This window comes from Stegostoma tigrinum, chromosome 1 (assembly GCF_030684315.1).
Source record: "Stegostoma tigrinum isolate sSteTig4 chromosome 1, sSteTig4.hap1, whole genome shotgun sequence".
In the NCBI taxonomy this organism is placed as follows: Eukaryota; Metazoa; Chordata; class Chondrichthyes; order Orectolobiformes; family Stegostomatidae; genus Stegostoma; species Stegostoma tigrinum.
The window spans coordinates 63,807,507-63,826,059 of NC_081354.1; the positions used below are offsets into that span (position 1 = coordinate 63,807,507).

Here is an 18,553-nt window from a genome sequence, read left to right on the forward strand (position 1 = left end):
CAGCAGTCTGGCAGTATCTGTGAAGGAAGAAAAGAGAGTTAACATTTTTGGTTCGGTGACCCTTCCTGGGAACCGATGATCCTTCACAGATGCTGTCTGACCTGCTGAGCTTTTCCAGCAACTTTGTTTTTGTTCCTGACTTACAAGCATCCGCAGTTCTTTCAATTTCTACTTATGGGTCAATCTCGGTTATCCAAATACAGACATGGTTATGTTTGCATACACTGTACACTGAGTATTATTAATAGTGCTCTACATTTTACCAATAAAAAGCACTACGGAGAGATCACAAGTTTTGATTGCCAGTTTAAAAAGTAAAAATCTGCCTCCATTTTCAACTTGAATTGATGACTGCATAGCTATTATTTAGTTGTTTAAATTTAAGGCCGAGAGACTGATTTTTTTTTTCAGATATTCGCACGAAAAATCAACTGGATTGGTTTTGTTTAGCTGTAAGGTGCAATAATGATCATTAAACTTTGAAAATCTTTATCAAAATCCAGCAGATCTGAACTGGTTAATTTTAAACTGCAGCACTTGAGTGATGAATAATTCTGACCAATTGACAACATTGAGGAATGCGAAGTAGGTGCCATTATCTCTCTCTCTAGACAGTGAAAAGGGTGTTAAAGGTGTCAGCCGGAATGGTGCATGTGATGTAACTTGGTGCATGGAAGAACTGAATCTTGCGTAGAATTTTGGGCCCCTTGACTACCTTGGACGTTATAATTATGATTATCATTTATTAACTTTTATATTCTACAATTGGGTGAGGGCTACGTCAGGGAATAGCAGTATTTGTTTTATCATACCTCTCAGCGCAATCCTTGTTTGAATTGCTTGTGGCTGAGTGACGTGTACATTAGAAATGGGCAGAACAGGCAGCACCTTTCTAGGGGCATATGCTGCAGATGTACTATTGTGTCAAATTAGTCCTGCTCCTGTTAACATGAGTAATAAGTAAGAGCTGTGATTCTAAATATTTGACATTCTTGATTTGTTATTTTGTTCAGAAAGCTGAACAAAGATTTACTTTGAGGTGTGTAGAGTGACCTAGATAGAGGTATAGGAATGACCTATTTCAGTTAAGAGTGAGGTCATTAACTAAATTAAGTTTTTAAAACAATTGTGAGGGCCAGAGGAGAGGGGTTTGCAGAATTTTCTGATTGAAAGGAATTTTGAGACATTAATTGGGACCTAAATTGGCCATTCACTCCTTCAAGCCCTGTCTGCCATTCGGAAAGTTCCTAATTCCACAGTTCCCCTGTTTTCTACGTCAATTTTCCCCTACCCAACTACAATCTTATATACCTCCACTTTAAAAAATAATAAAATAAAATAAAAAATAAAACTGGAGTGTCTCAGTTCTATCTTTCTCCTGTTAACAGAAGATACTCATTGATGTGGGACCCTGAAATTATCCTTAAGTCACCTCTGTGCTACTTCTCAGACATGATTCTCTGCATGGCTGCATTCTTTACATCTGTTACTGTTACACTTTTGTTGCTTGTTAATCCCTTGTGGCACTACTGGTTAGATTTTGTCACTGTGCTTGGAAGGTTGCAGCTTCCAATTAACATTTTGGAGGTTCTCTTCCTCTGTTTTCAGATGCTTTTCAGCCAAGTCAAATACATATATATTTGGGGTCGTCAGCATGAAATGTGCCAGAGTGCTTCATCAAAAAGTCAGCAAGAGCATGTGTAAACACACACATTGTGGACAATTGCCCAGACAATATCAGTTAGAATCAAATAAGAATTGAAAAACAATGGCATTCTCCTACCAGGAAAAGAAAGGAAGGAAAACTTTTTTGTTCCCTTTTTTTTAATGTTTGCTGGTAGTAGGATAATGTTTGTTTATATAACATTCTAAGGGTCCATCCACTGAAAATATATGAAAATTAGAAATGAGAGACGAATGATCTCCTTGATGGGTTTATATTATAGGCACCCCAGCCCCCAATAGTCAGAGAGAAATTGAGGAACAAATACATAAAGAGATCTCAGAGAATTGTAGGAATAATAGGGTTATAATATTAGGGGATTTTAGTTTCAAAATAGTTAAGGTAAAGGATAAATCTTCCATAAAATTTAAAGTTCTTAATTAAAGTAAGTGAAATTTTAATAGTATGAGACAAGAACTTGCAAAAGTTCACTGGAGTAGATGATTGACAGAGACAACTGACGAGTGGGAGGCTTTCAAAAGTGTGGTAATGAAAGTTCGGAGGTGTTGAATTCCTCTCGGAGTGAAGAGTAAGACTGTCAAGAATTGGGAATAATGGATGAATAAAGGTTATGAAGTTCTGGTCAAGAATAAGAAAGAGTCATATATTACATATAGAAGGCTGGCATCAAATGAATCCTTCGAAGAGCATAAAAGGTGTAAGGGCACTCTTAAGAGGGAAATGAGAAGGGCAAAAGGGGGATATGAAAAAGCCTTGGCAGATAAAGTTAAGGATTCTACTAAGAGCAAAGGAGCAGACAGGGAGAGAATAGGGTCACTTAAAGATCAACAAGGCCATCTGAATGTTGAACCTCAAGAGATGGCAGAGATGTGAAATGACATTTTGTGTCAGTTTTAAGTGTGGAGAAAGAAATTAAGGCTAGCAAACTGTTTTAAAAGTTCTTTTTTTTTCCCCTGGAGCATTTGTGGTGTGGAGACATGGAGCCAGTGAGCTTGAGTGAAGTTCATGTTTCAGGCAATGAGTATGCTGGATCATGTGCCTTGGTGGGAGGTGGATATATTAGCAGAGACAGAACAAGTGTGAGATATCATCAAGGTATGGTGACACTGAAGGTCAGTGGGGGACACTGACCTTCTTGGTACAGGGCTGGCCATTCCTTCAGATGACTTGAGATTCCTATGACCTAAATGGCATCTCAGACCAGGCTGGTGTGGTTTGGTGTCATGTCCTCGACATGATTGGGTATTTGGACACACACAATCATGTACTGAATTTTAAACCTGTCTTTGTTAGGTTGTAGAAAAGCGTTTCTCTACAACTGGTGGAACTGCAGCTTAATGGGAGACATGATATATATTCATACTATAGTCAAGGGTTTTTTCTCAAACAAAAATCTTGCATTTTACAATGACTAGTAAGGAGTTTCAAACACCATCCATTTGCCAAGCAAAAGCTCAATCCCCTGCTCGTCAGTCCTCCCAATATTCGGTGAGCGATTAGGTCTTTGCGTGGTAATGGAATTTACATGACTTCCAGCTGTAAGTCAAGAGCAAAGGCAGTTCTTGATAACATACTTAACAATACTACACCTGAACCAGTTAGATCCCTTTGTAACCAGGGCACCATTAATGCTTTTTAACCAGGCCTGGTCAAATAATGGGATCTACATAAAAAGACCAGTTTTTCAGCGTTGACATGTTATTAACTCGGACTACTGATATTCCTGCAGGCCGAAGTTCTAACATGTAAAACCAGTTGAACCAGTAATGGGGGCTGCTAATTAAGATTTCACCAGCACTTTTTTTTTCTATTTCAAAAATATACTTCATTCATAAAATGCCATTATATACATACATTAGCACTGAAGCAATTCGGTTCTGTACAGTAGCATATGAAGAAACAAACATTGGAGTTTGACTCTACCCAGCAAACAATCCAAGGACATTTCTTAATTGTACAGGATAATATTTGAAGCACAGGGAGGTTCTGATAACTTGGATAAAAATACCTTAGACCGTGGTGTTGGATTTATACACATAGGATTGAAGCCTCTACTTGAGGTGAGTGGAATATCCAACCTGAGGGAAGACAGTATATTCCATATTGGGCAAACAGAATCCATACAGGTGGGTCCAGATTTTTTCAGTCATTTTATGTCAAAGCTCTTAAGAGTAACAGCTGCGTTCGATCAAAAGGAGGAGAAAAGTCTTTGGAACTAGTATTGAATTACAATTGGTACATTTTATATCAACTATATAATTTGAGTTATTTTGCAATTTATTTCCATTTGGATGAAAGGATTTAGGCGAATTCTCTTTTATTCTTGTCAGTGCTGCATTTAGCTGCAATTGCTGTTAGAGTTACTTCAAATTATTGCTGATTTACCTGAATGCAAAATAAATTTGTTCAATGAATCAATTTAAACCCTTAGTGACAAAAAGCTCCCTTTGCACCAGATGCTCTTATTTCCTTCCACAGTCCAAAGGTGACAGGTTAGGTAGATTAGCCACGGGAAATGCATTGTTATGGGTATAGCGTGGAGGGGTGATGGGCTCTTCAGAAGAGCCAAATGATTTATTTCTGCACCATGGTGATTCTACAATTCTATGACAGATTTGATAAATATGAAAATAATTCTGGTGTAGTCAATAGCACGTGATGTATAAGTAATGTTCGGCCAACAAAAATATTCTGTTTGGCTAACAAAGGCATTATCAAAAAAGACTGACATCAACTTTAGGGAAATATTAGCAGATAGGACGAGAAACTTGGTTAAAGTGACAATTTTTAAGGAATTGCATAAAGGTGGAGAGGCTGTGAGCTTAACAGGACTTTATAGAGTGTGGTTTTGAGGTGGTGGAAGTCAGGTGACACACTAAGGAAGAGGATAGAGAAGCTATAGGTGCCTGCACAGAGACATTTTTTGCTATTCTCAAATGCTTGTCTTCTTGGCATAGTGGTCAGCACTTCTGACTCGCAGCACCAGGGACTTGGGTTTGATTCTAGCTTTGGGCAACATTGTTTGTGGAGTTTGCATGTTCATAGAATTCCTACAGTGTGGAAGGAGGCCATGCAGCCCAGTGAGTCAACAACGACCCTCCGAAGAGCATCCTACCAGCCCCATAACCTCTCTCATTGCCATGGTTAATCCACCTAGCCTGTTCATTCCAGGACACTATGGGCAATTTAGCACTGCCAGTCCACCAAACATGCACACCTTTGGACTGTGGGAGGAAACCAGAGCACTCGGAGGAAACCCTTGCAGGCCCTGGGGGAATGTCCAAACTTCACATTGACAGATGCCCAAAGCTGAAATCGAGCCCAGGTCTCTGACACTGTGAGGCAGCAGTGCTAGCCACTGAGTCACCACAACGTCCTCTAGATGCTCTGGTTTCCTCCCACAGCCCAAAGATGTACAGGTTGGGTGGATTAGCAGTGCTAAATTGCCCCGTACTGTGCAGGGATGTGCAGGCTAGGTGGGTTGGCCATAGTGAATGTGGAATTATGGGGAGGGGTTGGGAGAACCTAGGTCTGTTGGGATGGTCTTTGGAGGGTCGATGAAAACTCGATGGTCCGATTGGCCTCTTTCTGCACTCTAGGGATTATATAATTTTTTTTCCTCTATATACCTGCTTGCTCCCCGAGTTTTACAAAGTGTGGTCACTGCCCACAAGAGCTTTATGTGCCTTGTAACATTGCTGCTGAAGTCCAGGATGCCACAAGCAGTTGTGACATTGGGGAAAATGTGACATTTTAGGGTATTTTCTATCCTTACAGAGATATTAACTACTGATCTTTAGACTACCTTCCACCCCGCTCTGCTGTCTGCCGACCTTTCAGTTCTGATGTTGTAAGCATTCCGGTTTTAATATCCACCACTAGTGGACACATCTTAGTTCTCTATCCCCACCGGATTTCCTTGTCTAAATCTGTCATACTCGACGTCACTTTGATACTTTTAACTTGCTCCTTAAAATCTACAACTTTGACCAAGTCTTTTGTCATCTAATAGCATGTTAACTAGCCATATCTCATATTTTGTTCTCTAATGCCCTTGTGAAGCTGGTATGTAAAAGCCAGATGTTGTCAGTATTGTCAGTGCTGGACTTTGGCTCTTTAGACAATTATTGGCATCAGGCACTTTGTCACTATTCACCTGAGAGTCTTGATGTGACGTGTTTTGAACATTGTCCTGTTTGGTGGGAAATACAACACGCATAGGCCAAACCCGACCTTGCTTTATGTGGATGGAGCTAAACGTGTAATGTACAAATCCTTCCAAATAAGTTCTGTACAGAGATTAGACTGAAGCTGTTCTTCTCAGCCCCTCCAAAATTTGGGGGCACTAACATGAATTGTGATAGCTGTACCATTACTGGCGAGAGATTGAGTGACCCCATATAGACTGCATACAGGTCAAACCCGAGGCTCCCTCACCTCTGTGTCTCTGCTTCTCACTAATCAAATTCATTGGGAATCAGGAGCATTCAAGATTAGAATAGTCTTTAAGAGTTGTAGGAATTTACATTCTCTAAGGGGAATCAACTGCAAGATGTGAGTCAATTAACATGCAAATAGCTTTGAAAAACAAAAGGCTTTAAAATTGTGCTTGGGCTGTTGGGATGGGGTGGAATGCGTGAATTCTTTGAGTGTGTTGGAGTAAAAGATCTTGAATTTCAAAGCTATTGATGCAGACTGTATTGTTCTCTTTTACTAAAGCAATGGTTAACAATGAAGGAGCCCAACCCTCTGTGAAGGTTAACACCCTGGGGCCTCAGTTTGTGAGTGGAGTCATTGTGAAGATCACCAGTACTGAATCCCTGCTGGGCAGGAAACGGATCAAGGTAAATTTGTGCCCTCAAGCTAGTTTTGTTACTTTGAACCAGTTCTCGAGGCAGACTGTCATCCTGTAACATTTTGTACATCCTATTAGTTGGTTTTCTCAGTATTTAATCATTTTCTGTGGCCAAGTGGATGTTGCAACTTCCAGATAAGAACTCGGTGTAGAGTTTAGAAATTTTCTTTCCATTGCAATGGAATATAGTTTTAAAATTCCTTCACCACACCACCCCCCCACACACACAAAAAAGACGGCTTTGTGGAATGCCGTCCTACTTATACTTTATCCCTCCAAAAAATCTAAGCCTTGTTAATCAGACTGATTGTCAAAGACTTGATTACTGTTCATAAAGGCCTTGTCGTTCATTTCCCTGAGCCGCCTTTAGGAACCTTTTCTCTAAAGTCCAAAACTTCTGTCACGAATTAAACAAATGTTTGTTCTAAATATGACAAAAAGTTGAACCTCCATTTCGTAACAACTCTTGCCTGGCCTACTGCATCATATAGGTCCTCTACCTCTCTGCCAAATTGGTTAGCCCTACAGTGGTGGCGTTATACAGGCATGGAAAATATTGTTGGGGCTTTCATTCGTGATCACTATCCACTGACCTGTACTGAAAGTTAGTTTGTATAGATGCTGGATATGTAGAAAGTCTAACTGAGATTTCACACATACTGAGATAACAAAGTGTGGAGCTCGAAGAACACAGCAGGCCAAGCAGCATCTTAGGAGCACAAAAGCAGACGTTTCGGGCCTAGACCTTTCACACATAATGTAGTGGGATTGCTATAGAGTGAGATTACTGCAGTCAAACAGGTGGGTGTAATTTCCTCCCTGCAGACCCTTATTAATTGGAATAAATGGACATTAAAATGAGGGTAGTTTGACAGCCCAGTGACTCTTTAGCCCACTGACATATTGGAGGATCATTTGAGTGACATAGTGGAAGTTCACTGCAGTAATTTCCCCAGGACTGATGCACATGAACGCTGGCTTAGTTAATATCAATTGGACAAGACCTGTACAAGGTTCTGGTGAGACTGCATCTGGAATTCTGTGAGCAGTTTTGGGCCCCTTTATTTAAGGAAAGAGATATTAGCTTGGTCAAAGACTCGGTCAAAGTTGTAGATTTTAAGGAGTAAGTTAAAAGTATCAAAGTGATGTAGAGTATGACAGATTTAGACAAGGAAATCCGGTGGGGATAGAGAGCTAAGATGTGTCCACTAGTGGCGGATATTAAAACCGGAATGCTTACAACATCAGAAATGAAAAGTCGGCAGACAGTGCAGAGCGGGGTGGAAGGTAATCTAAAGATCAGTAGTTAATATCTCTGCTTCATTGGAAGCAGTTCAGAGGTTCATGAGGATGATCCCTAGTGGGAGGTTAGTCTCTACACACTGAAATTAGATGAACGTAAGGTGATTTCTTTGAAACATATAGGATTCTTACAGGGCTTGAGATGGTATGTGCTGAGAAGATGTTTCCCCTCATGGAGAGTGTAGGATGAGAGTGCATCGTTTCGGAATAAAGAGGTGCCAATTCAGGACTTGGGTGAGGAGGGTTTTCTTCTGAGGTTTGAGAGGCTTTGGAACTCCCTGCCACAAAGAGCTGTGAGTCCTTTATTTATTTAAGGCTGAGATAGATATATTCTTGTTAAGCCCGAGAATCAAGGGTTACAGGGAAAATGCTGGAAAGGATATGAAGGAATGTTGGATCAGCCATGATCCTGTTGAATGGCAGAGCAGGCTCAAAGGGCCCACTCCTGCTCCTTGTCATAGAATTCCTACAGTGTGGAAGCAGGCGAGTTGGCCCATCAAACCCACACCGACCGTCCAAAGAGCATCCCACCCAAAACCATCCCCCTACCCGATCCCTGTACTGCCCATGGTTGATCCACCTAGCCTACCCGTCCCTGGACACTAGGCAATTTAGCACGGCCAAACCACCCAACCTGCACGTCTTCGGACTGTGGGAGGAAACCATAGCAACTGAAGAAAAACCACACAGATACATGGAGAGCATACAAACTCCACAAAGACAGTCACCCGAGGGTGGAATTGATCCCAGGTCCCTGACAGTGTGAGGTAGCAGTGCAAACCACTGAGCCACCGGTCACCCTTATGGTCTTTTGGCAGAAACCATGTCAGAACAAGACTCTTTAAGTCTCTGAGCAAAGGCAGAGGAATATTTTCTTTTTGATGAGGCAGTCATCAGGAGTAACTGTTGTATAAATATTCAGACCAGGCTAACATTTGAAAAACGATCATTTTGGATGTGAGTTTGCTCGCTGAGCTGGAAGGTTAGTTTTCAGACGTTTCGTCACCATTCTAGGTAACATCATCAGTGAGCCTCCGACGAAGCGCTGGTGTTATGGCCCGCTTTCTATTTATCTGATAAATAGAAAGCGGGACGTAACACCAGCGCTTCGTCGGAGGCTCACTGATGATGTTACCTAGAGTGGTGACTAAACGTCTGAAAACTAACCTTCCAGCTCAGCGAGCAAACTCACATCCAGAACCTCAACCTGAGCTACAAATCTTCTCAAAACTCGCAAACGATCATTTAGATGAGATTTCCTGGCAATAGTGTGTATGCATTCTAAAAAGCAGACTGATTTGAAATAATCAAATTGAAAGAGGATAGGACTGAGGTGGAAGGTGTGCCTCTACCATGATTCTTCATTCATTTGGTTTCCTATTTCAAACATGAGTTTTTTTTTTGTGGAAGCAAAATAATGCAGATGCTGTGAGATAGTAGGCACTGCCGATGCTGGAGAATCTGAGATAACAAGGTGTAGAGCTGGATGAACACAGGCCGAGCAGGAAAGCTGACATTTCAGGCCTGCACCTTTCTTCAGAAAATTTTTCTAGTCTGAATTTTTATGAAGAAGTGTCCAGACCTGAAACGTCAGCTGTCTCAATGCAGATGCTGAATGTCTGAAGTAAAAACGAAAAATTCTGGAGAAACTCGGCATGTCTGGCAGCATCTGTGAAGAGGTTAACGTTTCAAATCCAACATGACTAGATTTGAAACATTTAACTCTTTTTCCATTTCCACAGACGCTGCCAGATCTGCTGAGTCTTTCCACCACTTCCTGATAATACGTTTTTGATTGCTCCTCTGTAATAAACTGTTTACTTATTGTATGAAGGATGCTTTGTTGGAAACATCAGAGGTTTTGTACGTGGACCTGCTTGAAGGTGATACTGAGGGACATGCTCGGTTTAAAACTCCTGCAGATGCCCAGACTGTGATGAGGGCACAGCGAGAAATACAGAACAAGTACAACTGGAAACTTGAACTTCTCTCAGGTCTGCTTGATAAATTTTCAATATCTGGCTTTCCACAGAAACACAACTCCATTTCAGAAAATATCTTTGCCTATTTTGTTATCTTACATTGAGAATTATTTCTCAAAATACCCTCCAGTGTATTCGATGTAAGTCACCATTTTCAGAAGATTTCTAGGAATTTTGTTATATAACATAGCAAATAAAAAATAAGTTACAATAAAGACAGAATTGTTTGTTCGTTAGGGGAGTACAGAAGGATGGCTGATGGGGAGAAGAGGTGAGAGGATGGTAAAGAGGGTGGTATAAATCCTGGCAGCATTGCAATGTACATCTCAACTAACCACTCTGATGTTGCTGAATGGATGCCATCCATCTCTGCAGAAATGCAAAGGGGAATCCAAAGGGGGGAAAATTGCTATCATACAATTTTTAACACTGGAATAAGGTTAGGACGAGGCAACTGTTCAACCTAAGTTCTCATGCACATAAAGCTACATTTATAAACATCACAAAAAGACCATTGACACATGCTCTTTAAAGTCCTTGCTGTGCCTGGATCTCTTGTCCACTTAAGTGTAGATATTTCTGAACGGTTTACGATATTAATCATTTATCAACTTCTGAGCCACAATTTGAGCCAAAATGACAATACATTGCAAAACAGGTGAAACTGAGTTTGATATTATACACTTTACACTAATTACTAGCACATTACCTGTTGCTTTCATTTCCCACTCCATAGTCTGTTCCCTAGTAATAATAATTCTATTCATCTCCTCAGTGTGTCAGAAACTAAAGGAATCTGTTCACAATATTGGTGTCATATTTGAGTCTGAGTTTTTGACCACATCACAATCATTAAGACTGTATAACCTGCCTGCAAAAGGGAGGCAGTGGCCGAGTGGTATTGTTGCTGAACTGTTAATCCAGAGACACAGATAATGTTCCGTGGACCTGGGTTCAGATCCTGCCAGGGCAGATGGTTGAATTTGAATTCAATAAATATCTGCAATTAAGAGTCTAATGATCACCATGTATACATTGTCAATTGTTGGAAAAATCCACTGGCTCTGTAATGTCCTCCAGGGAAGGAAACTGCCATCCACACATGGTCTGGCCTACATGTGACTCCAGCCCCACAGCAATGTGGTTGACAATGTGGCAATGGGCAATTAGGGATCGACAGTAAATGCCCTCATCCCATGAATGGATTTTAAAAAGTCAATTTTTGCAAAAAAATTCTCATTCGTGACTCAGTTATCTTTAGAGTCCACAATTAAAACACACATCTGGCTAGTCTCCTATATGAAACTTTCCATATACACATTAGCCCATACAAAATTTGTATGTGTCATAACTCTGAAGTATATTCATCTACCGGGTGCTATCAAGAGTTCTAATAGCTTTTGGTATCGTACCAGTTTGATATTAAAGTTCTCATTCTTGTTTTTAGATCTGTGTGTATCTTTACCCTTCCTTATCTCTGTTTTTGACTGTCCTCACAACTACTTAATTACACACTTCCAGCCTAATTTCTTGCTCCCTCTGTTTTAATGGGTGGCTCATAAGTCTTCCTTTGTGCATCACTTCAAATAGTCTTGTGTAGTTTAAGGTTGTTGAGGTCCTTAGCAGCCTTCAATATTTGAAACAGATCCTATCTAAACCTACACTTATCTAGTAAATCCAAATCCTATGAACAAAATCTGTGTCCATGTAGCCCAAAGTATTCAGGCTGAGGATCATCTTTATGCTCTTAGTACATATGAGCTGCAGTGAGCATTGAAATTAACACTTTGTCATTTGTTAACACATCTCAGCAACTTTGCAAAGTTGTAATATTGTAAAAAAACTGCAAATAAAACTTCAAATGTTCCCTGAAGTGGCACAGCTGCATAAGGTAGAAAGTAGAGTAATAATCCCTGGTCTATTCTCAGACAGCCTATAGCACTAAAAATAACGCCATTACCCAAGGCATTTTGAGTGGAAATTAAGTTCTGGTTCCAACACCTGGTTAGTGTTATGATTTTTAAAAAAATTTAAATATATACTTTCTTCGTTAAAAAAAATCTTTATATACGTAGTCATTAAAGCAGTTCAGTTCTGTATAGTAACATATGAAAAACAAATATTAGAGCGTGATTCTATCCAGCAAACAAACGCAAGACATTTCTTACTTATACAAGATTATATCTACATATATTTGAGAACTGAACAGATCCCCATGTAACTTTGGTAGAAAGAACTTAGATAATGTTCTTTCTACACTGTTCCTTGGCAGCAGGTGTCCCAAGCTTTAGTGACAACAACAAAGTTGCTGGAAAAGCTCAGCAGGTCTTGCAGCATCTGTGAAGGAGAAAACAGTTAACGTTTCAGGTCCGGTGACCCTTCCTCAGAACCCAAGCTTTAGTTCATCCCCCAGCACCTGGACCTTGGAATGTGTCAGTCTGCAACCCTCAGTCAGGGTCAACTCCTTGTTCTGGAAGACCATAGAGTGATGGCCATTGGTGATGAATGAATAAGGAGAATCTGTTATTTCTTTCTCTTTTCATCTCCTGGAAACTTGATACACAAGATCCTCAAAATGGAAACAGCTGTTTTGGGGGAATATGGGTGGGAAATCAATAAAGTCTTGCACCTTTTGAATGAGAGCAAGATAGAAAATCATCTCAACAGCTGACAAAAGCTTTTAAAGCTAATGGAAAATAGAATGCTGAAATCAATCAGTGGACCATTGACCATTGAGACATTGTAGAGAGACCATTCACCAAAACTAGATTCTAATGGTTTCTTGCATTTGTTTTTGTTTTCTATCCAAAGGTGACAGTGAACAACGCTATTGGCAGAAGATTTTGGTGGATCGACAAGCAAAACTAAACCGACCCCGGGACAAAAAACGGGGCATGGAGAAGGTAATTAAAAAATATATCGTCCTTTGAGTACATCAAGTGCATTCTCAACCTGGTGAATTTTCTAAAAACCAAAAGTGTAGATACTGGAAATCAGAATTTAAAATAAATTGCTGCAAGATTTCAGCAGATCTGTGGTGAGAAGTCAGAGTTAATATTTTAGGTCCTGAAGTCAAAATTCTTTATTTATTGACTGGATATCAGTGTCACTGGCTAGGCCAGCATTTGTTGTCCATCCCCTAATTAATCTTGAGAACATTAGAGTGAATCTGAAATTTAATCTTAAATCAGACTGTTTCTCCTCCACTAAGTGAACTGAGATTTGGAATAAACAATTATTTTAATTCATTCACAGAATGTCGTCTTTGCTGGCCAGGATAAGCATTTATTGCCATGAGAAAGTGGGTGAGCTGCCTGCTTGAACCAGTGCCATCCATGATAGTTTGCTTCCCCCACAGGGAAGATACAGGAAGGGAATTAAGGGCCTTAGATCCAGCAACTTTGAAGGAATGGTGATGTGGTTTCAAGGATGGTGTGTGTGCTTAGGAGGAGAATTTACAACCAGTCTGTTCATATCTGTAGTGGAGATTGAATGAAGACTTCAATACTACTGTTGAGTTTCCAATTCTAGTGGTTTATTTAATGTGCTCAGGAAAGTCAAGCCTTCATTTAAGCCTTTTGAGCACTCTACACTCACCGTCACCAAACAGTGGTGGATCCAAGGTTTATAGACAGTCACTCGGCCCTGTCAGCTTGCTTGGTACAATTACTCAGCCTGTCATTGGCTGGACACACAAGATTTATGCAGACTCCAGATGTAGATGAATCTTATTTCCTCAGTTTTATTGTGGTGACGCAGACAGTGGTAACCGTCGAGTGCTTGTTTCACTGAGTTTGTCCTATCATTTTTAACTGCTGTCTCAAGGTGTTCCCTTATTGTCATCACACAAGGCAGAGTGCACCCTGCGCTTTGATTTTGTGTGTGTATCTGCATTCAGTTGTTTGTAACGACATTAAAACCTTACTCCATACAGCAACAGCCACCCAAAGATAATATTCTTTGTGCTTTTAGACAGCACGGTGGTTCAGTGGTTAGCTCTGCTGCCTCACGGCACCAGGGACCCAGGTTTGATTCCACCTTTGCGTGACTGTGTATGGAGTTTACACGTTCTCCCCCTGTCTGCATGCATTTCCACTGGATGCTGCAGTTTCCTCCCACAGTCCAAAGATGTGCAGATTAGGTAGATTGGTCACGCTAATTCGTCCAACAAAAACAAAAATTGATGGGAAATCTCAGGAGGTCTGACAACCTCTGTGGAGAGAAATCTGAGTTAACGATTCAGTTCCAGTGATTCTTCTTCAGAACTTGACCTGAAATGTTAACTCTGATTTCTGTCCACAGATGCTTAGGCACACCACTGATCATGGGCCTCCAGTCTGAAAAGCAAGCCTCCATCACCATCCTTTGTTTTATACCTTTGAGCCAGTTCTGTATCCAAATGGCTAGATTTCCCTGTATTCCGTGTGATCTAACCTTACTAACCAGTCTACCATGAGGAGCCTTGTCAAATGCATTACTGAAGTCCACATAGATCACGTCCACTGCTCTGCCCTCATCAATCCTCTTTGCTACTTCAAAAAACTCAATCAGATTAGTGAGACATGATTTTCTACAAGCAATCATGTTGGCTATCCCCAATCAGTCCTTGCCTTTCCAAATACATTGAAATCCTGTCCCTTAGGATTCCCTCCAACAACTTACCCATCACTGATGTCAGGCTTACCAGCCTATAGTTCCTGGCTTTTCCTTACGAGCTTTCTTGAACAATGGTACCAGATTAGCCAACCTCCAGTCTTCCGGCACCTCACCTGTGGCTATTGACGATACAAGTATCTCGGCAAGGGGCCCAGTAATCATTTCCTTAGCTTCCCAAAGAGCTCTAGGTTACATCTGATCAGGTCCTGGGGATTTATCGACCTTTATGGATTTTAAGACATCCAGCATCTCATGTAATATGGACATTTTCAAGATGTCACTATTCATTTCTCCGTGTTCTATATCTTCCATATCCTTTTCCACAGTAAACACTGAACCAACATACTGATTTAGTACCTTCTCCCCATCTCCTGCAATTCTACACTCAGGCAGCCTTGTTAATCTTTAGGGGGTCTTGTTCTGTCCCCAGTTACCATTTTGTCCTTAATGTATTTATAAAATCCTTTTGGATTCTCCTTAACTCTATTTGCCAAAGTTACCTCATGTCCCCTTTTTGCCCTCCTGATTTCCCTCTTCAGTAAACTCCTACTGCCTTGATACTCTTCTTAGGATTCACATGATCTCTGCTGCCCTTATGTGACATTTTCCTGACCAAAACCTCAATTTCTCTAAGTCATTCACCACTTTCTGCACCTACCAGCCTTGCCCTTCATCCTGACAGGAACATACTGTATCTGGACTCTTGTTATCTCATTTTTGAAGGCATCCCATTTCCAGCCATCCCTTTACCTGCAAACATCTGCCCCCGTCAACTTTTGAAAGTGTTTGCCTAAATCCATCAAAAGTAGCCCTCCTCCAATTTAGAATTTTAACTTTTGAAAGGATTCAGAAACTATTTACAAGGATGTTGCTGACGTTGGATTGTTTGAGCTTTAGCGAGAGGCTAAATAGGCTGGAGCATTAGAGGCTGAGTGGTTACCATATACAGGTTTATAAAATAATGATGGGAAGAGATTAGGTAAATAGGCAAGGTCTTTTGCCTGGGACAGTGGAGTCCAAAACTAGAGGGCGTAGGTTTAAGCTGAGAGGAGAAAGATTGAAAAGGGACCTAAGGGGCAACTTTTTCATGCAGAGGGTGGTGCGTGTCTGGAATGAACTGCCAGAGGAAGTGGGGGCGGATGGTACACTTACAACATCTAAAAGGCATCTGGATGGAGATCTGAATAGGAAGGGTTTAGAGGGATATCGACCAAATGCTGGCAGATGGGACTAGATTAATTTAGGAAAACTGGTAGGCATGAACAAGCAATATCTGTGCTGTACATCTCTGACACTGAGATCCTGCCAGAACTGCTAAGATTTTTCAGGCAATTTCTGTTTATTTCAGAATTCCAGCAGCCACAGTTCTTTCAGGTTTTTGATTATCCTAAATTGTCTGTAGTGTGTAGGGATATGCAGTCTTGGTAGATTAGCCATGGTAAATGAGGAGTTATGGCAATTGACAATGGGGCTGGGTTTAAGTGGGATACTCTTCAGATAGCCAGTGCAGACTCAATGGCCGAGCAGACTCTTTCCACACTGCAAGTATTGTGTGATTCTATGATTCCAGACTTGTACTGATCCTCCATTACCATAGTCCTCGATTCGTCAGTACGACTCAAGAATCCCACTTTACCACACATCTGCCCTTGTTCCTTGAAATGGTGAGGGTACTGCCTAAGGGGCATTAATGAGTTGTTGTTGTGCCTCTTGTAAGTAGTGGAATCTCCTACCATTGCGCCAGTAATAGCGAAAATGAATGCAGAATATCTTAGATGAGTACCAGACAAGTGGGGATTATTTCATCACACTCCTGACTTGTACCTTGTTGATGATAGACAGGCTTTGAGAAGTCAGGAGGTGAGTTACCTGCCACAGAATTCACAGCCTTTGACCTTCTCATGTAGCTACAATATTTGCGTGGCTTTTCAAGTTCAGTTTCTGGCCAGTGGTAACCCATAAGATGTTGATAGTGAGGAGCCATTAACTGGGACAGAAGTTGGATTCTCTCTTGTTGGAAATAGTCATTGCCTAAAACTTATCCGCTTTCCTTGCGTTGCAGTTGATTGGCAAGGCCGAGAAAATAATTGTGGCCAAGACACACACAGCTGGCAAGCATATACATTTCTCTGACGAAGACTGAAGATGATCACGCCAGTACTTTTTGTTCCATTTCTGGAGTTGTTTTAATACTCTGAAGAATTTTAACAGTTTTGTACAGATTTTGAATATCGTTTGCATTGCGCAGTGATATTCACGATCGTAGCTTTTAGAAAATATAGGATATGTTTGACTTTCTGAACATTCTGTGTGTTATTTGTGTTCTTATTGTTTTGATGTAATGATTTAAAAGCCATAAATCTACTTCCATGATTGTCTTTGGTTATTAAAGCTGCTTAGTTGCATTGAAATAGCAGCAAGATGACATTGGATACTCATTTTCAGTGCTTAACTTTCTACATAAATGTAGAATTTGGTTCTGTGAAACTGCATTCAAAATAGCCACTCTGTAAACTTTTAATGTGCAGTTTTCTGTAATGCATTTTTATGTATTTCATCAGATCTCCACAAGCATTCAGCAGTTGCTTGTGGATGTGTCCTTGCCAGATATGGACATTGAAACAAAATTAAGTCAGGCATGTGTGCTATTTATGAGGAGTTTTCAGATTCTAAAAGTTAACAGTTCATTCCTGGGTTTGAGGTATGTGATCTCAGTCAGCGAACCTCCACATTTGGAAAGAGAAACATCATGCTGCTGATCGCAATATCCTAGTTTCTGCTGAAAATTGTACCCATGTAGTCATCAGGTGGGAGCGATCTCCAGAGCTGGTCACAAGCTGTGGAAAATGACGATTTGATTGAGATACTGGAGTCTCCTGGTACAGCCTGTTGAGTAGAAAACTATCTCACTTTGCATTGGTAATAAAATGTGAGGCTGGATGAACACAGCAGGCCAAGCAGCATCTCAGGAGCACAAAAGCTGACGTTTCGGGCCTAGACCCTTCATCAGAGAGGGGGATGGGGGGAGGGAGGGAACTGGAATAAATAGGGAGAGAGGGGGAGGCGGACCGAAGATGGAGAGTAAAGAAGATAGGTGGAGAGGGTTTGCATTGGTATTCACATTAAGTGTAAATTGGTCAGACTGTCAAACTGTTTGCAAATCTCTGTCAGCAGTGATTGCAATAGTCTTAACACAGGATGTTACTGATGATAGTGTAAGATTTAGGCCATTTTCAGGCTCATTATATGCCCATGGAATCACAGAGCATTTGTTCGGTAATTTCATATAATTTCAGTTCCCCATATTATTGCTTTTATTCTATGGCTGAAAGAAGGCAGTACTTTTCAATCACCTACAAACTGTGTAGTTCCTTATACCAAAATAACCAGCAAAACATTTAAATAGCCAGAGATAGTAGGAACTGCAGATGCTGGAGAATCTGAGATAACAAGGTGTAGAGCTAGATGAACACAGCAGGCCAAGCAGCATCTTAGGAGCAGGAAAGCTGACGTTTCGGACCTAGACCCTTCCTTACTTGCATGCTGTTACGTGGTTTGCGCTGCTGGAGAAATTATTTAACATAAATGTTTATGTAACGTATCCAGCTTTTGAGCCGTAATTTATTTCTGTACTGGTGACCACTCTTTAGAGGCAGTTTCGGACCTCCTTTGAAAGTCAGTTGCCTTTTCATTGAGCTGCAAGTATGTTATCGTGGAGTATTTTCTTATTCATGCGAGTCTAACTTACTCAGTTATCTGTGGGCTGGGAAGCAGTCATTCTGCAGCTGAGTCTAATATTGTCTTGAGTCATTTGCAATTTTAACAGTTGCTGGAGTAATCATATCTAAAAATTATCACCCTTAGTTGTTGCTGCATTTTTATCATTGCTTTGGTTGAAATCAGTCATGTAATATAGTTCAGGGTTTGTAGCTGAAAACACCCTGGCCTGGATGGCTCAGCGCACTATATTAACAAACAGCCTGTGTGGAGAATGAAAGTGGCCAAATGCTCTATCTCCCCATTTTTATGTACATTCACCCTGCCTGTAGTAGCCAGCAATGTAATATTTGCAAT

At 40.8% G+C, this 18,553-nt stretch overlaps 1 protein-coding gene across 1 annotated transcript in view; it reads left to right on the forward strand.

Moving 5' to 3' along the window:
• Positions 1 to 17,485, forward strand: part of larp7 (La ribonucleoprotein 7, transcriptional regulator) — a 33,427-nt gene extending 15,942 nt beyond the window's left edge. The window contains exons 10-13 of the mRNA XM_048533394.2: positions 6,404 to 6,528; positions 9,676 to 9,835; positions 12,635 to 12,726; positions 16,542 to 17,485. Coding sequence (XP_048389351.2) covers positions 6,404 to 6,528; positions 9,676 to 9,835; positions 12,635 to 12,726; positions 16,542 to 16,622 — 458 coding nt within the window. The 3' untranslated portion in view covers positions 16,623 to 17,485. The remainder of the gene's footprint in view (positions 1 to 6,403; positions 6,529 to 9,675; positions 9,836 to 12,634; positions 12,727 to 16,541) is intronic.
• Positions 17,486 to 18,553: the final 1,068 nt, after the last annotated feature.